Genomic DNA, 18031 nt, shown 5'->3' with positions numbered 1-18031 from the left:
AAATCAGCAAGAGGTTTGCATCAGAATCCCCAACTAACACTAAAGGGAGGGACTTGCAACATGCTTTGAAATCCTCCATTGTTACATCAGGTAATTGACAGGTAGGCGGTCCCACCCTGCTGTTAAATGTGACCTATGATAATAATAATAATATTTTATTTATATCCTGCCCTTCACAGCTGAAGCTGGGCTCAGGCTAACAACAGTAAAATAATACAGCATTCTAAAATCAATTTATTATAAAATCAGTTCAAATCAATTTGATGGGGTCAGGCTGTGCCTTGGCCAAAGGCCTGGTGGAACAGCTCTGTCTTGCGGGCCCTGTGGAAAGATGTCAAGTCCCGCAGGGCCCTAGTCTCTTGTGACAGAGCATTCCACCAGATCGGAGCCACAACCTAAAAAGCCCTTGCCCTGGTTGAGGCCAGCCTAGCCTCTCTGTGGCCTGGGACCTTCAGGATGTTTTTGTTTGAAGACCGTAAGGTCCTCTGTGGGACATAACAGGAGGTGGTCCCATAGGTACAAAGGTCCTAGGCCGTGTAGGGCTTTAAAGGTTAAAACCAGCACCTTAAACCTGATCCTGTACTCCACGGGAGCCAGTGCAGCTGGTATAGCACTGGGTGAATATGATCCCACAGCGAGGACCCCGTAAGGAGTCTCGCCACAGCATTCTGCACCCGCTGGAGTTTCTGGGTTAGTCTCAAGGGCAGCCCCACGTAGAGCGAGTTACAATAATCCAGTCTCGAGGTGACCATCACGTGGATCACAGTGGCATGGTCAGGGCAAGAGAAGGAGCCAACTGCTTTGCTTGGCGGAGATGAAAAAATGCCACCTTTGTTATAGCTGCAATCTGCACCTCCATGGAAAGAGATGTCAAAGATTACACCCAAACTCTTAACAGACGGTGCTGGCACTAATTGCGCCCCCGCAAGAGATGGGAGTTGCCCCCCCCAATCCCATATCGTCCCAAACCACCCAAAAGACCTCTGTCTTCGAAGGATTTAACTTCAACCGGTTCCCACGTAACCATCCAGCCACAGCTTCCAAACATCTGATCAGTGTGTCTGGGGCTGAGTCAGGATGGCCATCCATCAACAGATAGAGTTGGGTGTCATCAGCATACTGATGGCAGCCCAACCCAAAACTCCGGACAAGCTGGGTGAGGGGGCACATAAACATGTTTAAAAGCATCGGGAAGAGTATCGCACCCTGAGGCACTCCACACACCAAGGAGTGGCGCGATGACAATTCCCCCCCCCAGCGGAAGATTCGAAACCGGGCAGTAATTGGATAGATCTAAAGGATCTAACGATGTTTTCTTTAAGAGCGGGCGCACCACTGCCTCCTTTAATTCCCCTGGGAATGTCCCGGTGCCAAGGGACAAATTGATGATATCCCCTAGGGGGGCCCGCACCTCATCTGCACACGCTCTAATCAGCCAGGACGGGCATGGGTCAAGAGGATAGGTGATGGGCTTTCCAGCTCAGAGGAGTCTGTCCACATCGGCTGGGGATATCCGGTCAAAGTGGTCCAATACTAGACCCGAGGACAGTCGAGGGGCCTTCAGTTCTGTTATTGTATCCAAATTGGCAGGGAGGTCACGGCAGAGCAACAGGACCTTCTCTGCAAAAAAGCTTGCAAATGCCTCACAGCTGTATGTCAAATTGTTATTTAAATTTGGTTGTCCCTCCAGGGACGTTAAAGACCTAATTATACTAAATAATTGCGCCGGGCGAGAGCTAGTGGGTGCAATGGTGGCCGAGAAGTAAGACTTCTTAGCGGCCTTCAATGCCATCTCGTGGGTTTTCATAAAAACCCCATAAGATGTTCTTGAAGCTCTGTTGTGGGCACCCTGCCATACTCGCTCTAGCTGTCTGAGGTCCCACTTCATTTTCCGGAACTCCTCGGTAAACCAGGGAGCCCGGATTCTGTGGGGTCGCAGAGGGCGCTTAGGTGCGATCTCATCAATGGCCGCTAGGAGCCGGATATTCCAGCCCTCATCAAGCTCAGTCAATGAGTCGCCAGGGGGAGCAAGGCTTGGCGGAATCTATCGGGGTCCATCAGCCTCTGCAGGCGGGCCCAAATCGGCTCGCCACCTAAGCAGGTTGGGGGTGGGAAGTCAATCCTGGCTTTCAGCGCGTAGCGATCAGACCATGGCACCTTCATCAAAGGAGACATGATCACATCTATACCTGTGCCAAAGATCAAATCCAGCGTGTGGCCTGCTTGATGTGTGGGGCCCGAAACAAACTGGGAGAGCCCTAGTGTTGCCATGGAAGACACCAGGTCCAGAGCCTGAAACTAATCCTGATAAAAAACTGTCCTGTGGTGTCAAAAGGATTCCCCAACCCCGTTCTTTTCACAGGGCCACGCAGATGTTACCAGTGACTACATTCAAGACCACGTACTCCCAAATCATAGCCCTTCTTGGCCTGCCTTATGCTACAACACACAGCCTTCACTAGCCTGGAATCCTCCAGATGTTCTGGACTACAATTCTCATCAACCCCAGCCAGCGTGGCCTGGCTGATGGGAGTTGTAGTCCAAGCAGGTTGGCAGAGGTTGCGGTTGCACTCACAACACCTGGGTTCTTTATTAAAACACATGTCAACAAAATACCACAGAAAATTAATATATGTTCATCTACATACAGAGGAAATATATTTTCAATTAAAAAAAATCCACTGGGGGAATGATTATATCTGTTGCTGGTGAAATACTTCTGTTTGGTAAAATACTAATAATAATACTAATACTACTACTAATAATAATAATTTTGTTATTTCTAGCCTGCCCATCTGGCTGGGTTTCTCCAGACACTCTGGGTGGCTCTCAACAGAATATTAAACAGAATAAAACTTCAAACATTAAAAACTTCCCTAAACAGGGAAGTTAAAAACACAAAAGCACCCTTGGCTTTAAATCCTTTAGCATAAAAGCAAAATATATTTGTTAAATATGTACAAAGAGAGGCTGAATTATATAGTTGAATGCTTCCTTCTGTTATATTTCTAGATTTCTTTCTAATAGTCTGTTCTTTCGAATACAATCAGCAGTGCTATTTTTATAGAAAAAGAGGTGCCAGAACTCATCACTTGTTCTCTTATAATGGCAATGGCACCCACCTGAGAGGTTCCAGAACTGAGTTCTGGTGAGTTCCGGCTAAAAAAAGACCTGACAATCATCCATTCAAAGCTTCAATCAATACACTAAGCTTCTTTTAACATAATTTAGGATTTAGGTTCTACCTGAGCCCAGTGAAGCAAGTTCTGAACCGATATCCCAGCTGGCCAGTGTGATAGATACACATCACTACGACTCTGTAAGAAAGAAGAGCAAAGTGGTTAGCTGAATTCATCACAAAGTACGACAACCAACTTCACTTACATTTGGTTTGTTTGAAGAAAACAAGTACACCAGAGCTCAACATCTGGATATTATGAAGGAATCAGTGTTTAGTTAGTAAGTCCACTCACTACCTAAGGCTCTTCCAAAGGCCCTGATGAGGGAGCGCAGCATTGGCATCCTGTCCAGATGAGACCATAGCCAAGCCTGCACCCGGGATTGGCAAATGGGGGTGCAGGCTTGGATGTGGGCGAAGCCAGGTGGCAGAGCTGACAGATAAAGAAAGCTTCCCTCAGGTCCATATTCAGGACATCTAAACAGCTTGCACCTGGAGCCCTTACCTGAGTTTTTTCATCGGGGTCCACACCCACCCTTGGTTCAAGTTGCTGCTCAATGACCTTGCTGTGATTATGATGGTCACCACTTTCTGGGCCAGGTAGGAATTTGTCCACCAGACAAACTGGCTCTGGCCTAGTGGTTTTGCCTATCTCATGGCAATCATCACAACCAGGCTTTCTTGGCAGTGGTGCCACCCTGTGGAACAACCTCCCATCAGATGTCAATAAAAGAAACAACTATCTGACTTTTAGAAGACGTTTTAGAAGGGAAGTTTTTAACGTTTGATGTTTTATTGTGTTTTTCATATTCAGTTGGAAGCCACCCAGAGTGGTTGGGGAGGCCTGGCCAGATGGGCAGGGTATAAGTAATAAATCTATATTATTATTATTATTATTATTATTATTATTATTATTATTATTACTACTATTATTATTTATTACTGGGTTGGTCACTGGGGTAATCTTAGTCTTGGATGGAGGGGAGGTTGTAGTCTCTGCCTGCTCCTCCAAACCCTGGGGTATTCAGTTAAAGGGATCCAAGGGAAGGTGCCATGTCCTTCTGCCCAGTCAGGGGCCAGAGCTCTCTCCCAGACGACGGTCCCTGTTGGCGTCACCCTATTTGTTGTATTAGGAACCCTAGCACAGATTGACCTACGGCGTCACTTCCAACAGGTAGGACAGAAGTATTTTGATTGCCCCATGCCCAAGTCAAACCCTTCATCTGTATTCAATAAAACTGTGGCCTGTTTCAATCCAAAGCAGTCTCGGTTGTCCATTAATTCTCCAGGGGGTTGGGGACTGAGGTGCCTGATACCTGGCCTGCAATTACATGCACCTCTTTATGGAGATCAGTTTAACACTCTAAACTAGCTGCCATTCCCAATATTATGTTACCAATCAAAATGGAAATTTGGCATTTCACTTTTAGCTGTTCCACAATGTAAATGCATTTTTTTCTTTTTTAAAAAATATTTTTATTCAGCAAATTTAACGAATCAAATTATAAATCAAATATAACCAATTACATTTTCCCCCTCCCTCCCTCTCCCACCTTCCAGAGACTTCCCTCAGCTCCCCTCTCTGATTTGTTCTTACATATTATTCTCTGCATGTTGTAAAGTTGTGTCATATATTCTACTAATAAATTTGTGGATGTTTATTCAAAACCTGCCAAGGAGTCCAAATCCTTTTCTTGTCTTTTTAAATAGTTTGTAAATAGTCCCCATTCCTCCTTAAAGTCATGGTTGTCCTCCTCACACAGTTTATTTGTTAACTTTGCCAACTTCGCATAGCTCATCAGTTTTTCTTGCCATTGTTCTTTTTTGGGATTTCCTCATTCTTCCATCCTTGTGCTAACAAGACTTTTGCCACTGTTGTTGCATACATAAATTTATTTTTCTTGGCAGGTCTTGTCCTAAAATCCCTAACAAAAATGCTACTGGGGTTTTTGCAAATGTTATTTTGAACTTTTTTTTTCAATTCATTGTATATCATCTCCCAAAAAATTTAAACTTCTCTACATTCCCACCACATATGATACAAAGTACCTTCTTTTTCTTTACATTTCCAACATACACATAACCCAGTTTTATACATTTCTACCATTTTCACTGGTGTAATATACCATCTATACATCATTTTCATTATTTGTTTTTCAAAAAAGGACAATCTGTAAATTTCCAATCTACCTTCCACAGTTTTTCCCAATCCTCAATTTGTATAAAAGGTAAAGTGGTCCCTGACCATTAGGTCCAGTCGTGACCGACTCTGGGGTTGCAGCACTCATCTCGCTTTATTGGCCGAGGGAGCCGGTGTTTGTCCGCAGACAGCTTCCTGGTCATGTGGCCAGCATGACTAAGCAGCTTCTGGCGAACCAGAGGAAGCACACAGAAATGCTGTTTACCTTCCCGCTGGAGCAGTACCTATTTATCTACTTGCACTTTGTGCTTTCGAACTGCTAGGTTGTCCTATATCTTGTGCCCATTTAATCATGATTGATTTAACCTCCTTATTTTTCATTTCCAGTTCTAGCAGAATACTATATGCTTTCTTCAACAACTTCACTTGTTCTTCTATATGCCTCCACACACTGTAAATAATCAGAAATCTTACCATATTTAGATTTTTCAAATTAAAGCCAGTTCCTAGGTGGATAATAAAGCTACAGAGATATTCAATTAAGAAACGGTTACACACATGAGTAGCCATCCATTTTATAAATTTGCTTTGAGGTAACAACTGCTTAGTTCCAAATATTCCCTGCCAAAAGAAAAACATCAGTACATAGGTCATGTTGTTATTCAAGCCTGTTTTCCTAGAGATATGTCTAATAATATCAAGTAGCAACAAAATACCACAAAAAAATATTGCCCACTCATGGTGACTCCCCCCCCCCCAAGCAAGGCCTCAGCTCCAAAAGGGAACAAACTGGACAAGACAATGTTCTGGGATTTTAGAAACTGGCCACAACTTTGTTGGTTCCATATGTAGGTTGGATTTGGCTTAGGTGTTGTGTGTATATCCCTCATAGCCCCCTGGCAGAGAGCTGTGCCATGGCAGGCAGTGGCGGAGGTTCATGCTCCAGCACCGGGGGGCAGAGAGCAGGCAGGGGCAGGGTTGGCGCACGTCCCAGGGGCATGGCGTGCATCCTGGGTGCATGGTGTGCTGCCCGCAGGGGCATGATGTGTGTCCTGGGAGCATGGTATGACGCCTGTGGGGGCGTGGTGCCTAGCGCGGGCAGGGAGCAGCTGCGATGGCACCCCACCAGGATCACACTGCAGGGGGCAGTGCAGTTCCCCCACACTCCTCTTCCTCCGCCAGTGACGACAGGGTCAAGCCCAGGATTAAAGGGTTATCCACAAACTGCAGGTCTGCACATATAAACCTCCCAAGCTGTTGAAGGAAGCTCTATGGCCCATCTGCTGCACCCCTTAGCTTCTGGACAGAGACTTCCTACTAGACCCCTCTAGTTCCCTGTTATTGCACTAGTCTGGGTTAGGGGTGATATGTCACATCACCCCCAGGCCTTACCCATCACCCCAGACAGTGAAATTGCCAACTTGCCACCAAACCAACCTACAATTGCAACCAATCAAAGATCCTTCAACTAACATTTATTTCCTGCAGGGGGCAGATGTGTGCCATCAGGCCTGAATAAGTCCATTCTGTCAGGTTTGATGTCCAGGTGTTGGATAACACAGCCACCAAGACCCACCATTGCTTGACACAATGTCCAATTAATCTTCACAAGGGCAGCATTTTGTGGGCTGGCTTGTTGGCACCAGAATACCCATTAAACAATCAATGGCCTTTTAAACTGTGTGTTGTTCCTGCTTGTTATTATGGTATGTCTTTTGGTGTTTTTAATATTGTAAACCACCCTGTGATGTTGGCGTGAATGGTAGTATAGAAATCTAATTAATTCATTAATTGATAATTCAAATACTGCATGCACAGTGAGGCAGAAAAAAACCCTTCTATAGTCAAGACACAGACATCGTAATTGTAGCTAAGAGACAAGATGACAGCGGTCAAATGTATTTTGACATGTGTGCAGTGAGCAACTGGCACCCTTCTGAAGTGGTCCCCATAACATTAACATCATTTCAGTAGGAGCTTGAATATACAAACGACTTGTAGTTATGCAAACATAGCCTCAAAGGGCACTGCTTGCTAAACTACTTGCCATTTTGCCAAACAGTTGTGCTATAAATTGCATAATTCCTCACTAATTTCAACAAAAGTGCTTTACTTCTCTATAGTCAGCATGGTGACGTTAGGGAGAATGAATTTAGTGTCATGCCTCTCATCTTCATTCCCAGGTTGAGAATGTGAGGAATGGCTCTTCCACCAATCTGAAAGGGGCATTCAGTCTGCTTTTACCAAGGGTAGAAATAGGTGTGTTTGCATTAGTGAAATCACATAAAAAGGGGAGTCGCCTGTCTCAGTTCAGCTGAGTGCAGGGAAGACCTCCTCGCCCTGTCAATGATGCAAGCTCTGCTATTCCTCCAGCTCACAGTTGAAACATTACTTGTATGGGAAACATTACTAAGTAGGAAAATGGGTGGGGAAGTGGCTGCTGCTGAGCCACCCCACATTTCAGCTGTTAGGTGGGGAGGCCTCCTGCTTGTGAGGAGACCCTTCCTAAAGCCAGGAGAACTCTCCAGGGTGTTTCCCATTTGCAGGATTAATTTGCTGGCCCCGCTTGTACGCACAGTTGGGCGCAAATAGAACACACATAATGGGGAGTTACCTGTACCAAACCCTTTAATATGGGCACTTGATACAAACAAAGGTATGAGGATCGTCCTCACACTGGCACCTCTTTTTACTGCCCACGTCAGACATTTTGTGCTGGCACCCATGACACAGCAAGATAAAAAGACAGGCACACCCTCCCTTTTTTTTTTTACTCAAAAATAGTCCTAGGTATAGAGTAGCTAAAGCAATACTCTGCAGCATTGGCCAGATTGAACAGCTTAGGTGTCTAAAAGAATGACAAATGGCCTCAAGTCAAATGATGGGTATATTCCCAAGTTCTTAGCTACAGCCAAAGATATTTGCACACTGTAGTTTAAAGAAGTATTTTGACCAAAATGCATACTTTGAGCTTGTGTTCAGATAACCCAAGGAACATCGTCAATGCTGGGTTGGGGAAATCTTTCACGGTGACTTGTGGTGCCAATCCAAAGACCATTTTTATCTTCTGGGCGAGCTGCGGCATGATTGAAAATGCAATGAATGCTAAGAAACAGAATGGGAAATAGAAATAGAAGAGAAATGAATATGGCAACCAATGCAGTCTTGATCAAAATCCAAAAACAAATGATTAGCCCACTTTTCTCACAACATTATTGCTTTTACACAGTGGTACCTCTGGTTACATACTTAATTTGTTCTGGAGGTGCATTCTTAACCTGAAACTGTTCTTAACCTGAAGCACCACTTTAGCTAATGCTGCCTTCCGCTGCTGCCACGCGATTTCTATTCTCATCCTGAAGCAACGTTCTTAACCTGAGGTAATATTTCTGGGTTAGGGGATCTGTAACCTGAAGCATCTGTAACCTGAAGCGTATGTAACCCGAGGTACCACTGTATTGCGTATTGTAAGGCTTGTGAAGAAGTATTTGCCATCGCAGATGCATGATGGCTATGACAAGTGCAGGGGCAGCCTAAAGAATGGACACTGAGGCTGGTACTGGGTTGAATTAAACCACAACGTTATTGATTACAGGAAAGAGTAGGTATGACCAAAGCACTGGGCATGTATCCAGCATAAAGGCAGCCCACCTGCTATCTGGTCGGGTAGACTTTGGCCTGGGGAGTCACCCCTGACATGGATTGGGTTCCGCAACTTGGGAGAAGTGTATTGGCCCATCCGTCCCCTGTGAACTCCCAGACAGAGAAACCCCCCTAACAGGGTACCCCTGAAACTAAGAATGTAGCCCAATGGGTGGGTGGGAAATCACAACGGTCAGTCAAGCAGGCAGCTGCCCCCTTAAATAGGCCAGGGGTGGGCTGAGCACAGCCTCCAAGCCCCTGTCCCTGATAGGCCTTGGGATGTTGCCCACCCACACCTGGTTGCTGCCAGTACGTTTCCGAGCACAATTCAAAGTGTTGGTGCTGACCTTTAAAGCCCTAAACGGCCTCGGTCCTGTATACCTGAAGGAGTGTCTCCACCCCCATCGTTCAGCCCAGACACTGAGATCCAGCGCCGAGGGCTTTCTGGCGGTTCCCTCATTGCGAGAAGTGAGGTTACAGGGAACCAGACAGAGGGCCTTCTCGGTAGTGGCGCTCACCCTGTGGAACACCCTCCCTTCAGATGTGCAGGAAATAAGCAGCTATTCTATCTTTAAAAGACATCTGAAGGCAGCCCTATTCAGGGAAGTTTTTAATATTTAACGCTGTACTGTTTTTAACACTTGATTGGGAGCCGCCCAGAGCGGCTGGGGAAACTGAGCCAGATGGGCGGGGTATAAATAATATCTTGTTGTTGTTGTTGTTGTTAATGCCACAGGGAGTGGCACCAGGTGGCCATCCTGGACCCTCCATGGACCCACCACAGCTGTGCCATGTGGCAAAAGCTACCACCTAGAGCCCCAGGTGACCAGATATTATGGTCACACACTTCAGGCCAAAATAAACTATGGCAAGAGTATTGAGCCCACACTATATCCCCTTCTCTTGTAGGCCTTAATGCAATACTTCCAGGGGTCACTAGACTACAGCTTCTTGTTATATCCAGACTGGGAAACTTTTATTTAAATTGCAAGTACAAACCTGTTGATCCTTGCTTGAAATCCAGGATTTCAATGACATTGAACAACAGTTTGTCAGCTCAAGGAACCCAAAGCAAACAAATACACAGTTAGCAAGGTGTGTAGGGATAATAATAATAATAATAATAATAATAATAATAATAATAATAATAATATAACAACAACAACAACAACAACAACCTTTATTAGGCATAGCTGGGATTATTATACTGCACACACCACTTTTTGTCAATCCATAGCAGCTATGAAACATTACTTTTATGGGAAACATTACTAAGTAGGAAAATGTAGGAAACCTACACAGAGATTGCTATTTACAATGCTTCTCCATAGGTCTCCATGGTCTCCAAGTGAAATCTCTACCATAAACAAGATCTGTATTGAAATTAATATACAACACCAACCATACAAATAAACATGTTGCTATTAGAATGGCCTATGTGTGTTTAAGAAGCCTTCTAACCTACCCATTGTGGTGCCCTGGGAATGACCAATATAAAATAATTTCTCCTGCCCGGTTTTGTTAAGGATAAAATTTATGAAAGCTGGAAGGTCATATTTAGCCATTTCATCTTGACTGCAAAGGAAAAGAAATAATAGACTATGTTTTACAGACTTGAATATGCAGTGAGATCTACATTGTGAAAGCCAATGTTCTCCTGACTACTTCTATAAACATTATGAAACATAGTAATTATGATTAAGCAATAACTCATCCTCCTTAGAAATTTCCACTGGCACTGCTCACTATTAGTCTATGCCACATTATGAGTTGTTCACTGCAAACTAAAAAAGCTCACTACATAGTTAAGAGCAAAGATCAGCACCTAGAGAGCCAAATAAGGCAAACCTGCAGAACACCCCTGCACAGAATAGGGGCTGCCATCAGAGTGCCAGCTAGGCAGTATAAAAATGCAACACAAACAGATTAGAAGAGGGAAATGAGTCCATCTGTTGTTGACACTTTTCTTCATGAAAAAACATATAGCACAACTCTAATACAGGAAGAAAAAAGAAGGGGGAAACCATCTTTTTTTTAAAAAAGTGGGAGTTTCAGGAGGAAAAATGTTTTTCCTGTGGGCAACCAATGGCTCTGCTTCCCCTCCCCCCAGGTCTGAGGAGCTTCAAATTCTGGCCCAGTAACTGTACTGGGAATTCACAGGACCCACAGTGGGTTCGTCCACACCCAATCTAATTACACCTAAAGAGCAGCTAATCTACTAATATCTGTGGAGCTCACCCAAGACCATATTTCATCCTTTGGTGCTTGAGTTACCCCAACGGTGTGGGTCATATTGTTGTTGGCAACCACCTGTGTCAGGAGATAATGGAAGGGTGTGAGTTGTGGGGTGAAGTCAAGCCATTGGAGAGTTAGGATGCCTGCTGTGGCTGTAGAATATATATACAGATATATTGTAGCAGCTGGGCAAATGAAGGCATCTGGATGTGTTGTTGCTAGTGCACCATGGTGCTCCTTCTTTCCGCTCTCCTCCTCTGCTGTGGATGTATGACCTGAATGACTCTCTCCAGGCACTACAGCCATCTGCAAGGGATTCCCACACAGCAGTGTTAGCATCGCCAGCCTTCATGCCAGATTTGCGGACAACTTTGTAACACAGAGTTGGTCTTCCAATGGGCCTGGTGCCTGAAGCCAGCTCTTCATACAGCACATCTTTTGGGAATCCTGCCAACTTCCATTCTTGATCAAAGCATGTAATTCCCCAAATGAATAATATATGCAATTTGTTTAAAGAAACAACTACCAGTTATATAGTATATTTGGAAATGTGTGTGTATATATATATAGATAGACACACACACATTTCTGCTCCTTCATATTTTGCATTATCAGGGCACTGTTCAATGGTGAAACAGAGTAGAAAGAGGATGGCAGATTAATCATCCTAAAAGGAAGACTAGGAACCAGAAACACATAATGAAGTTTAGAAAGATCACTCTACCTGAATCGCCAGAATTCTTCTTGCTCCACAGTATAATTAATGTGTTTCATGGACCAGGTGGTCCCTCTACTGTTTCCTAGCCAAACATCATAGCCAGCATCAGCCAGTACGAAGCCCAGGCTGTTGTTGTCCAGATTTGCCACCCAGTTACTGCCAGAGCAAAACATGCCATGTTGCAGAAACACTACGTGCTTTGGATCTGAAACAGAAGTGTTTTAAGTATAGTCATAAGAAGTAACTTCTGTGTCTTTTTCCAAACAAGACAGTGATCCATCAGAACCTTGAATGGCATTGTTGTCATTCAATATTGCAAGTAGCAGCCAGTGAGGTGGTGCAGGTAGGGCACTGTTGCTCTCATGGCTTCCCAACAAACTGGGTTTCTGGTGCTTACGGAGAGGGAGAGGGAAGGAAGCTGTGCATATTGGCACAGCCAATCCAATTCTCCCATCTCTGCATGCCATACCAAGACAAACTTCCCCAACTTTGCACCTCCCCTCTTCCTCTCAATGAGCTCCAGTGAAGAGAAGTGTTGGGAAATCAGGAGAGCAATGGTACCCCACACATGCCATTTCACTGGAAGCTACTGCATATCACCCACTATAAACATGGGGCACAGAGCATGCATGGCCAGCAATTTCACATGTCTGGAATAAATCACTCCTGAATGCAATATGAAAAATTAGAGGTCCCTCCCTCCAAAGAAATATTTTATTGTTTTTACTTATTTGTAAAAGACGTAAAAGTCAATACTGAACCATTCCAGCAACCTGCCATAGAAGCACCAAATGTCTATTTAATTGCATTTAACTTTTAAGTCATTTCAGTTTTTATTTTTTTATTTTTAAAAATATACATTTATACAACACTCTCTGTTTTTGTTTGTAACAAAAAAGAAAATGATAGCAACTGAAGCAAAGATACATTGTATGCCTCACACTACACATGACACTACAATTTATGAAAAAAGGAAAAAAGAAAGAAAAGAAAGAAAATGAAAAAAATAAAAATAAAATAAAGAAGAAGAAAAGGTAGTTGAGGTTTTACAAAGACTTCCAAACATTCTCATTGTACATTATCTGTTAAATACATTTTTACCACAGTTACTTATTTCTTTTATTTTTTATCATATTTCTATGTAAATTGTCAATTAGCTTTATATACTACAAGGCTCAGTCTAAGTCTGCCAAGACATTACTCTTTATACAATATCCTACAAACAAGAAGGAAAAAGAAATTCAGAACTGAAGGAGAAGAAATCATAATTATGAAAGAAGTCCCACTACGTTTACTAAGAAAAAGAGACAAAAACCACTTTCTGACTAGAGCCCTAAAAGTGAAATCAATATTTTGTCAGGATTCAACCTCAAATAGTGTTTTTTATCTGTTAATAGTTCGTATTTTATTCTCGGTTTCTCCCCGTTCCATATGAATCTCGCCATATCTCTTGAACTAATGCCCAACTACAGACCAATATCTTTATTAAATTGTGACTATAAACTTTTTGCTGGAATAATTGCAAATAGATCAAAAGAGATATTAAAAGAAATAATACACCCCAATCAAGTGGGTTTCTTACCAGGGAGACAAATATTGAGTAACACCAGGAATATTGTAGATATTTTGGAATATTTAGAATTTAAAACTGATAAAAAAGCAGCACTTTCCTGCTGGATGTGTAAAAAGCATTTGATAACATCTCCTGGCATTTTATGAAAAAACAACCAGAAATATTGGGAGTAGAAGGGCAAAGGGGAAAGGCAATAGAAGAGATATGCCAACAACAAAAAGCACGGTTAATTATAAATGGGAATATGACTGAAGAATTTCCAATTACAAAGGGGACAAGACAGGGTTGCCCCCTTTCACCCCTGTTATTTATATTAGCTTTGGAAGTTTTGTTGCAAAATCTTAGAAAAGATAAAAGGAATTACAATTGGGGGAAAATCATATAGTTAGAGCATTCGTGGATGACTTGATAATAACAACACAAGACCCCAAAAAATGTATCCCAGAAGCACTAGAAATAATTAAAGCATACAGAAAAGTGGTAGGTCTGAAGGTAAACTACCAAAAAACTAAGATATTAACTAAAAATCTAAATATGGAGGGGAGAGAGAAATACAACAGCTGACAGGATTAGCGATTAAAGGCAAGGTAAAATACCTAGGGATCTGGATATCAACAAAGGGTATTAAACTTTATGAAGATAACTGCACCAAAGTATGGAAAGAGGTTAAGGAAAACATGGAAAACTGGACAAGATTACAACTCTCTATGGGGCAGAATCTTGGTAGTTAAGATGAATATACTTCTCAAAATGATATTTTTATTTCAAACAATTTCGATACTGGGAGGGATGAAGTGTTTTCAGGAATGGAAAAGAGATATGTCAATATTCATATGGAATGGAGAGAAACTGAGAATAAAATACGAACTATTAACAGATAAAAAACACTATTTGAGGTTGAATCCTGACAAGACAGAAGTACTGTTTTTGGGGGACAGGAGGCGGGCAGGTGTGGAGGATTCCCTGGTCCTGAATGGGGTAACCGTGCCCCTGAAGGACCAGGTGCGCAGCCTGGGAGTCATTTTGGACTCACAGCTGTCCATGGAGGCACAGGTCAATTCTGTATCCAGAGCAGCTTTCTACCAGCTCCATCTGGTACGCAGGCTGAGACCCTATCTGCCTGTGGACTGCCTCGCCAGAGTGGTGCATGCTATGGTTATCTCCCGCTTGGACTACTGCAATGCGCTCTACATGGGGCTACCTTTGAAGGTGACCCGGAAACTACAACTAATCCAGAATGCGGCAGCTAGACTGGTGACTGGGGGGCGGCTGCCGAGACCACATACCGCCGTTCTTGAAAGACCTACATTGGCTCCCAGTACGTTTCCGAGCACAATTCAAAGTGTTGGTACTGACCTTTAAAGCCCTAAACGGCCTCGGTCCAGTATATCTGAAGGAGCGTCTCCACCCCCATCATTCTGCCCGGACACTGAGGTCCAGCACCGAGGGCCTTCTGGCGGTTCCCTCACTGCGAGAAGCCAAGTTACAGGGAACCAGGCAGAGGGCCTTCTTGGTAGTGGCGCCCTCCCTGTGGAACGCCCTCTCACCAGATGTCAAAGAGAACAACAACTACCAGACTTTTAGAAGACATCTGAAGGCAGCCCTGTTTAGGGAAGCTTTTAATGTCTGATGTATAACAGTATTTTAATATTTTTTTGGAAGCCTCCCGGAGTGCCTGGGAAGCCCAGCCAGATGGGCGTGGTATAAATAATAAATTATTATTATTACTACTATTTTGAAACTAAATCAACTCCCACAAAAAACTAAATTAAATAAAAAATATCACAACCAATTCATGACTTGCAGTCAACATGGACTGTGAACCACTTACTCTAGCTTCCCTTTCTCCCTGCCACCATACTTTTCCATTTCTCTAATAGCTCAGGAAAAGAGTAAAATATGCTTGACCACATCAGTTTATACGGCCCATCTCTTTCAAATTTATAGGAAAAATAGAACAAGGACACACTCAGATATCATAAGAATAGTCACACATTACCAAACAAATTCACTATGTGTTCTTGCAATAACTCAAACTTTTGCAAAGCAAGAAATTGTCATATTATAATTATAATTATAATTATAATGAAAATTCCCCACACTATTGAACATTTGTATATATGCACACACACAAATTATAACTACAAACTCACCCTTGTTTGACTGATTTCTTTTCCCATGAGGAATTCTGTTAATACTCAGGATATACCCATCATCTGTCACCACTTCATATTCCTCACTGGGATATCCTCTGAAAGAAATAATTTCGCTCTGCGAGGCCGAGAGGGTTTGGTTGGGAAGGTTATATAGTGACTGTACAATGCCTAAACACTTATTTTCACAGAAAACAATTGGTAACTAGAGTACGCAGATAAGTGAAAAGCCAGTTAAAGTAGTAAGATTGTGAATGTGCCAAATACAATCAGTTGTTTGCCAGTTCAAAAGAAATCTAAGAATTGATTTCCTGCCTCCCTCTGGCATAATTAGAAATGAAGGGAGCCTTCTGTTGCTGAGGGTCTTGGTGTACCACTTAAATATTTTTCTTCTTGCAGTTGAGCAATTATAATGAACTCTGCAAGATGCTAAAGTTGCCACTGTTGGAGCAACTAAATGAAGCTCACAGAACATTAGCGTTCCGTGAAGCACAAGCTGGGAACTACTTTAGGCTGCTTATTCTTTTAAAGAAAATGTTGTAAGCTATGCTGAGCAATGATGCATTGGCAAGACAAAGTATGTATTCAAAATAAAAGAATAATAAATACTTTCTTGCCCTCTAAAATCCCAGCAGCCCATTAAAAAAATGAACTTCAGTTATATGGAGTATAGCACCATTAAGCACCACTTATTGCTAAAGATTCCTTGAGGTAAGAAGACAGGAAAGAAAAGAATAATGGCTTACAATATTCATGGTAGCTTCTGGATTTACTTTTCTTCTTTTAAACAATATTTCTGAAGTAAGGAGGACTAGGACAAAGCCTGTCCCCAATATGAAGAGCCACATCCTTGACTTGCCTGGAAACAAATCCATATTCCAGAACAGCTATATGACTCCTGCTCCACAGAGCTAGATTGAAGCAACTGTCGATGAGATGCACTTCATTATATTCCACAGGAAGAAATTACAGGTGGCTTAAATAGCTTGCCACTGTTTGTCAATTACAAGCAATGCCTACCTGGTGAGAAGAAAAAAATTTATGTAATGATGTGATGGAATTGTCCCTTGCTTAACTTCCAACCTACTCAGAAGTCATTTCCACTGAGTTCACGCAAGTGAGCCTTGATAAACCTGCTTCATCTCAGGATCATGCTTTTGAGCCCTATATTGGGCCAAAAGATTCCTGGGTTTTACGAGATGTACTCCGTGGTCCCTTCCAACTCAACAGTTGTACGAATCTTACGAAACTCTTTCCTTGGATCTATGCTCTCTTTTCATTTGCCATCGCAATTCATCTGCTGACCTGATGAGTAAAAAGCAGACAGAAAAACCACACCAGAGTCTCCCAAGTAAGCAGAGCACTCAGGGAGTAGGAGAAGAGATCCTCTTGTGGATTGGAAACTGCTAAGAAACAGGAAATCTTAATTTCATATACTGTATAAGCTCCTGGGGTCTGTCCTGACAGTGATTGAGATCATGGGGTCATAGTAGATCGCTTGCTAAAGATGTTGACCCAGCGTGTGGCTGCTTTGAAGGGGGGAAAGGTGGATTTCATGCTGGGGATCATTAGGAAAGGGGCTGTAGATAAAGCTCCCAATATCATAATGGCATGAGGACCCAAGAACCCGTTGAGGTGCTAGACCAGTATTTGGAGACAGTGACAGGCAGGATGTGGATCAATTTTTTAAAAAACTGAATTCTGAAAGAACATAAGTGCTGTGTGTTTCAAGTTCTCCAGTCTGGAAAGTGTGAAGATGGACTGTTCAAGATGGAGTTGCAGTCTCCTGAAAGGAATAGACTTATTGTTTAGTGATTATCCTGGATTATTTCAATCTGTGTTACATAGGCTGCCCCTGAAGATGATTCAGAAACATCAACTTTACAAAAGGAAGCAGTCAGGATATTGGCTAAGATTGCGTATACAACCTGTTTTAAAACATATGGGTACAGACATCTGGACCCAATTCAAGGTGCCCACATTAGTGTTTAAAGCACAGAATGAATTAGGCCCCAGAATATCTGAAATATCATGTCTTTCCCTACAGATCCTTGCAAATGTTAATCTCAGCAGATGGGGCCTGCTTGATAGCAGAGGTTCGGGGTGGTGAGTGCCTAGCAGAGGACAATCTCTCTGGCAGCTTCTATTCCTCACAAAAGTGCATCTGCCATCTTACTTGTATAGTTTCCATCATATGGTGAAGACATGTCTTTTTGCCCTGGCCTTTGACATCTGAGATATACATTTTCTTTTAAAGTGCTCAGGTTAAAGGTTTGGTGTGCATAAAATGTGGTGTTTGTATGCATGGAAGTTAACTTATGTACCAGTGTGTATTTGGAAAGCAGAGAAGTTTGCAATTCAGGAGATGGTCCATTCTAGGTGAAAGTGAAAG

General features: G+C 42.8%; 1 protein-coding gene across 4 annotated transcripts in view; it reads right to left on the bottom strand.

Moving 5' to 3' along the window:
* Positions 1-18031, bottom strand: part of LOC309532153 (putative lysosomal acid lipase/cholesteryl ester hydrolase) — a 55507-nt gene that overhangs the window by 24135 nt on the left and 13341 nt on the right. For 2 of the 4 annotated variants that reach the window (XM_082222168.1, XM_082222169.1), the window contains exons 4-7: positions 10426-10535; positions 8284-8423; positions 5793-5939; positions 3246-3317 (exon numbers count right to left, since the gene is read on the bottom strand). In XM_082222168.1, the coding sequence (XP_082078294.1) occupies positions 3246-3317; positions 5793-5939; positions 8284-8423; positions 10426-10535 (469 nt within the window). Of the gene's footprint in view, positions 1-3245; positions 3318-5792; positions 5940-8283; positions 8424-10425; positions 10536-11919; positions 12119-15631; positions 15758-16385; positions 16610-18031 lie in introns of those variants that run through there. The other 2 variants (XM_082222167.1, XM_082222170.1) reach the window with 2 other exon arrangements.

The sequence above is a fragment of the Podarcis vaucheri genome (genome assembly GCF_965113315.1).
Source record: "Podarcis vaucheri genome assembly, chromosome: 5".
Lineage (NCBI taxonomy): Eukaryota > Metazoa > Chordata > Lepidosauria > Squamata > Lacertidae > Podarcis > Podarcis vaucheri.
Note: the sequence above shows the minus strand (reverse complement) of the source record. Positions and strands in the feature narration are given on the sequence as shown.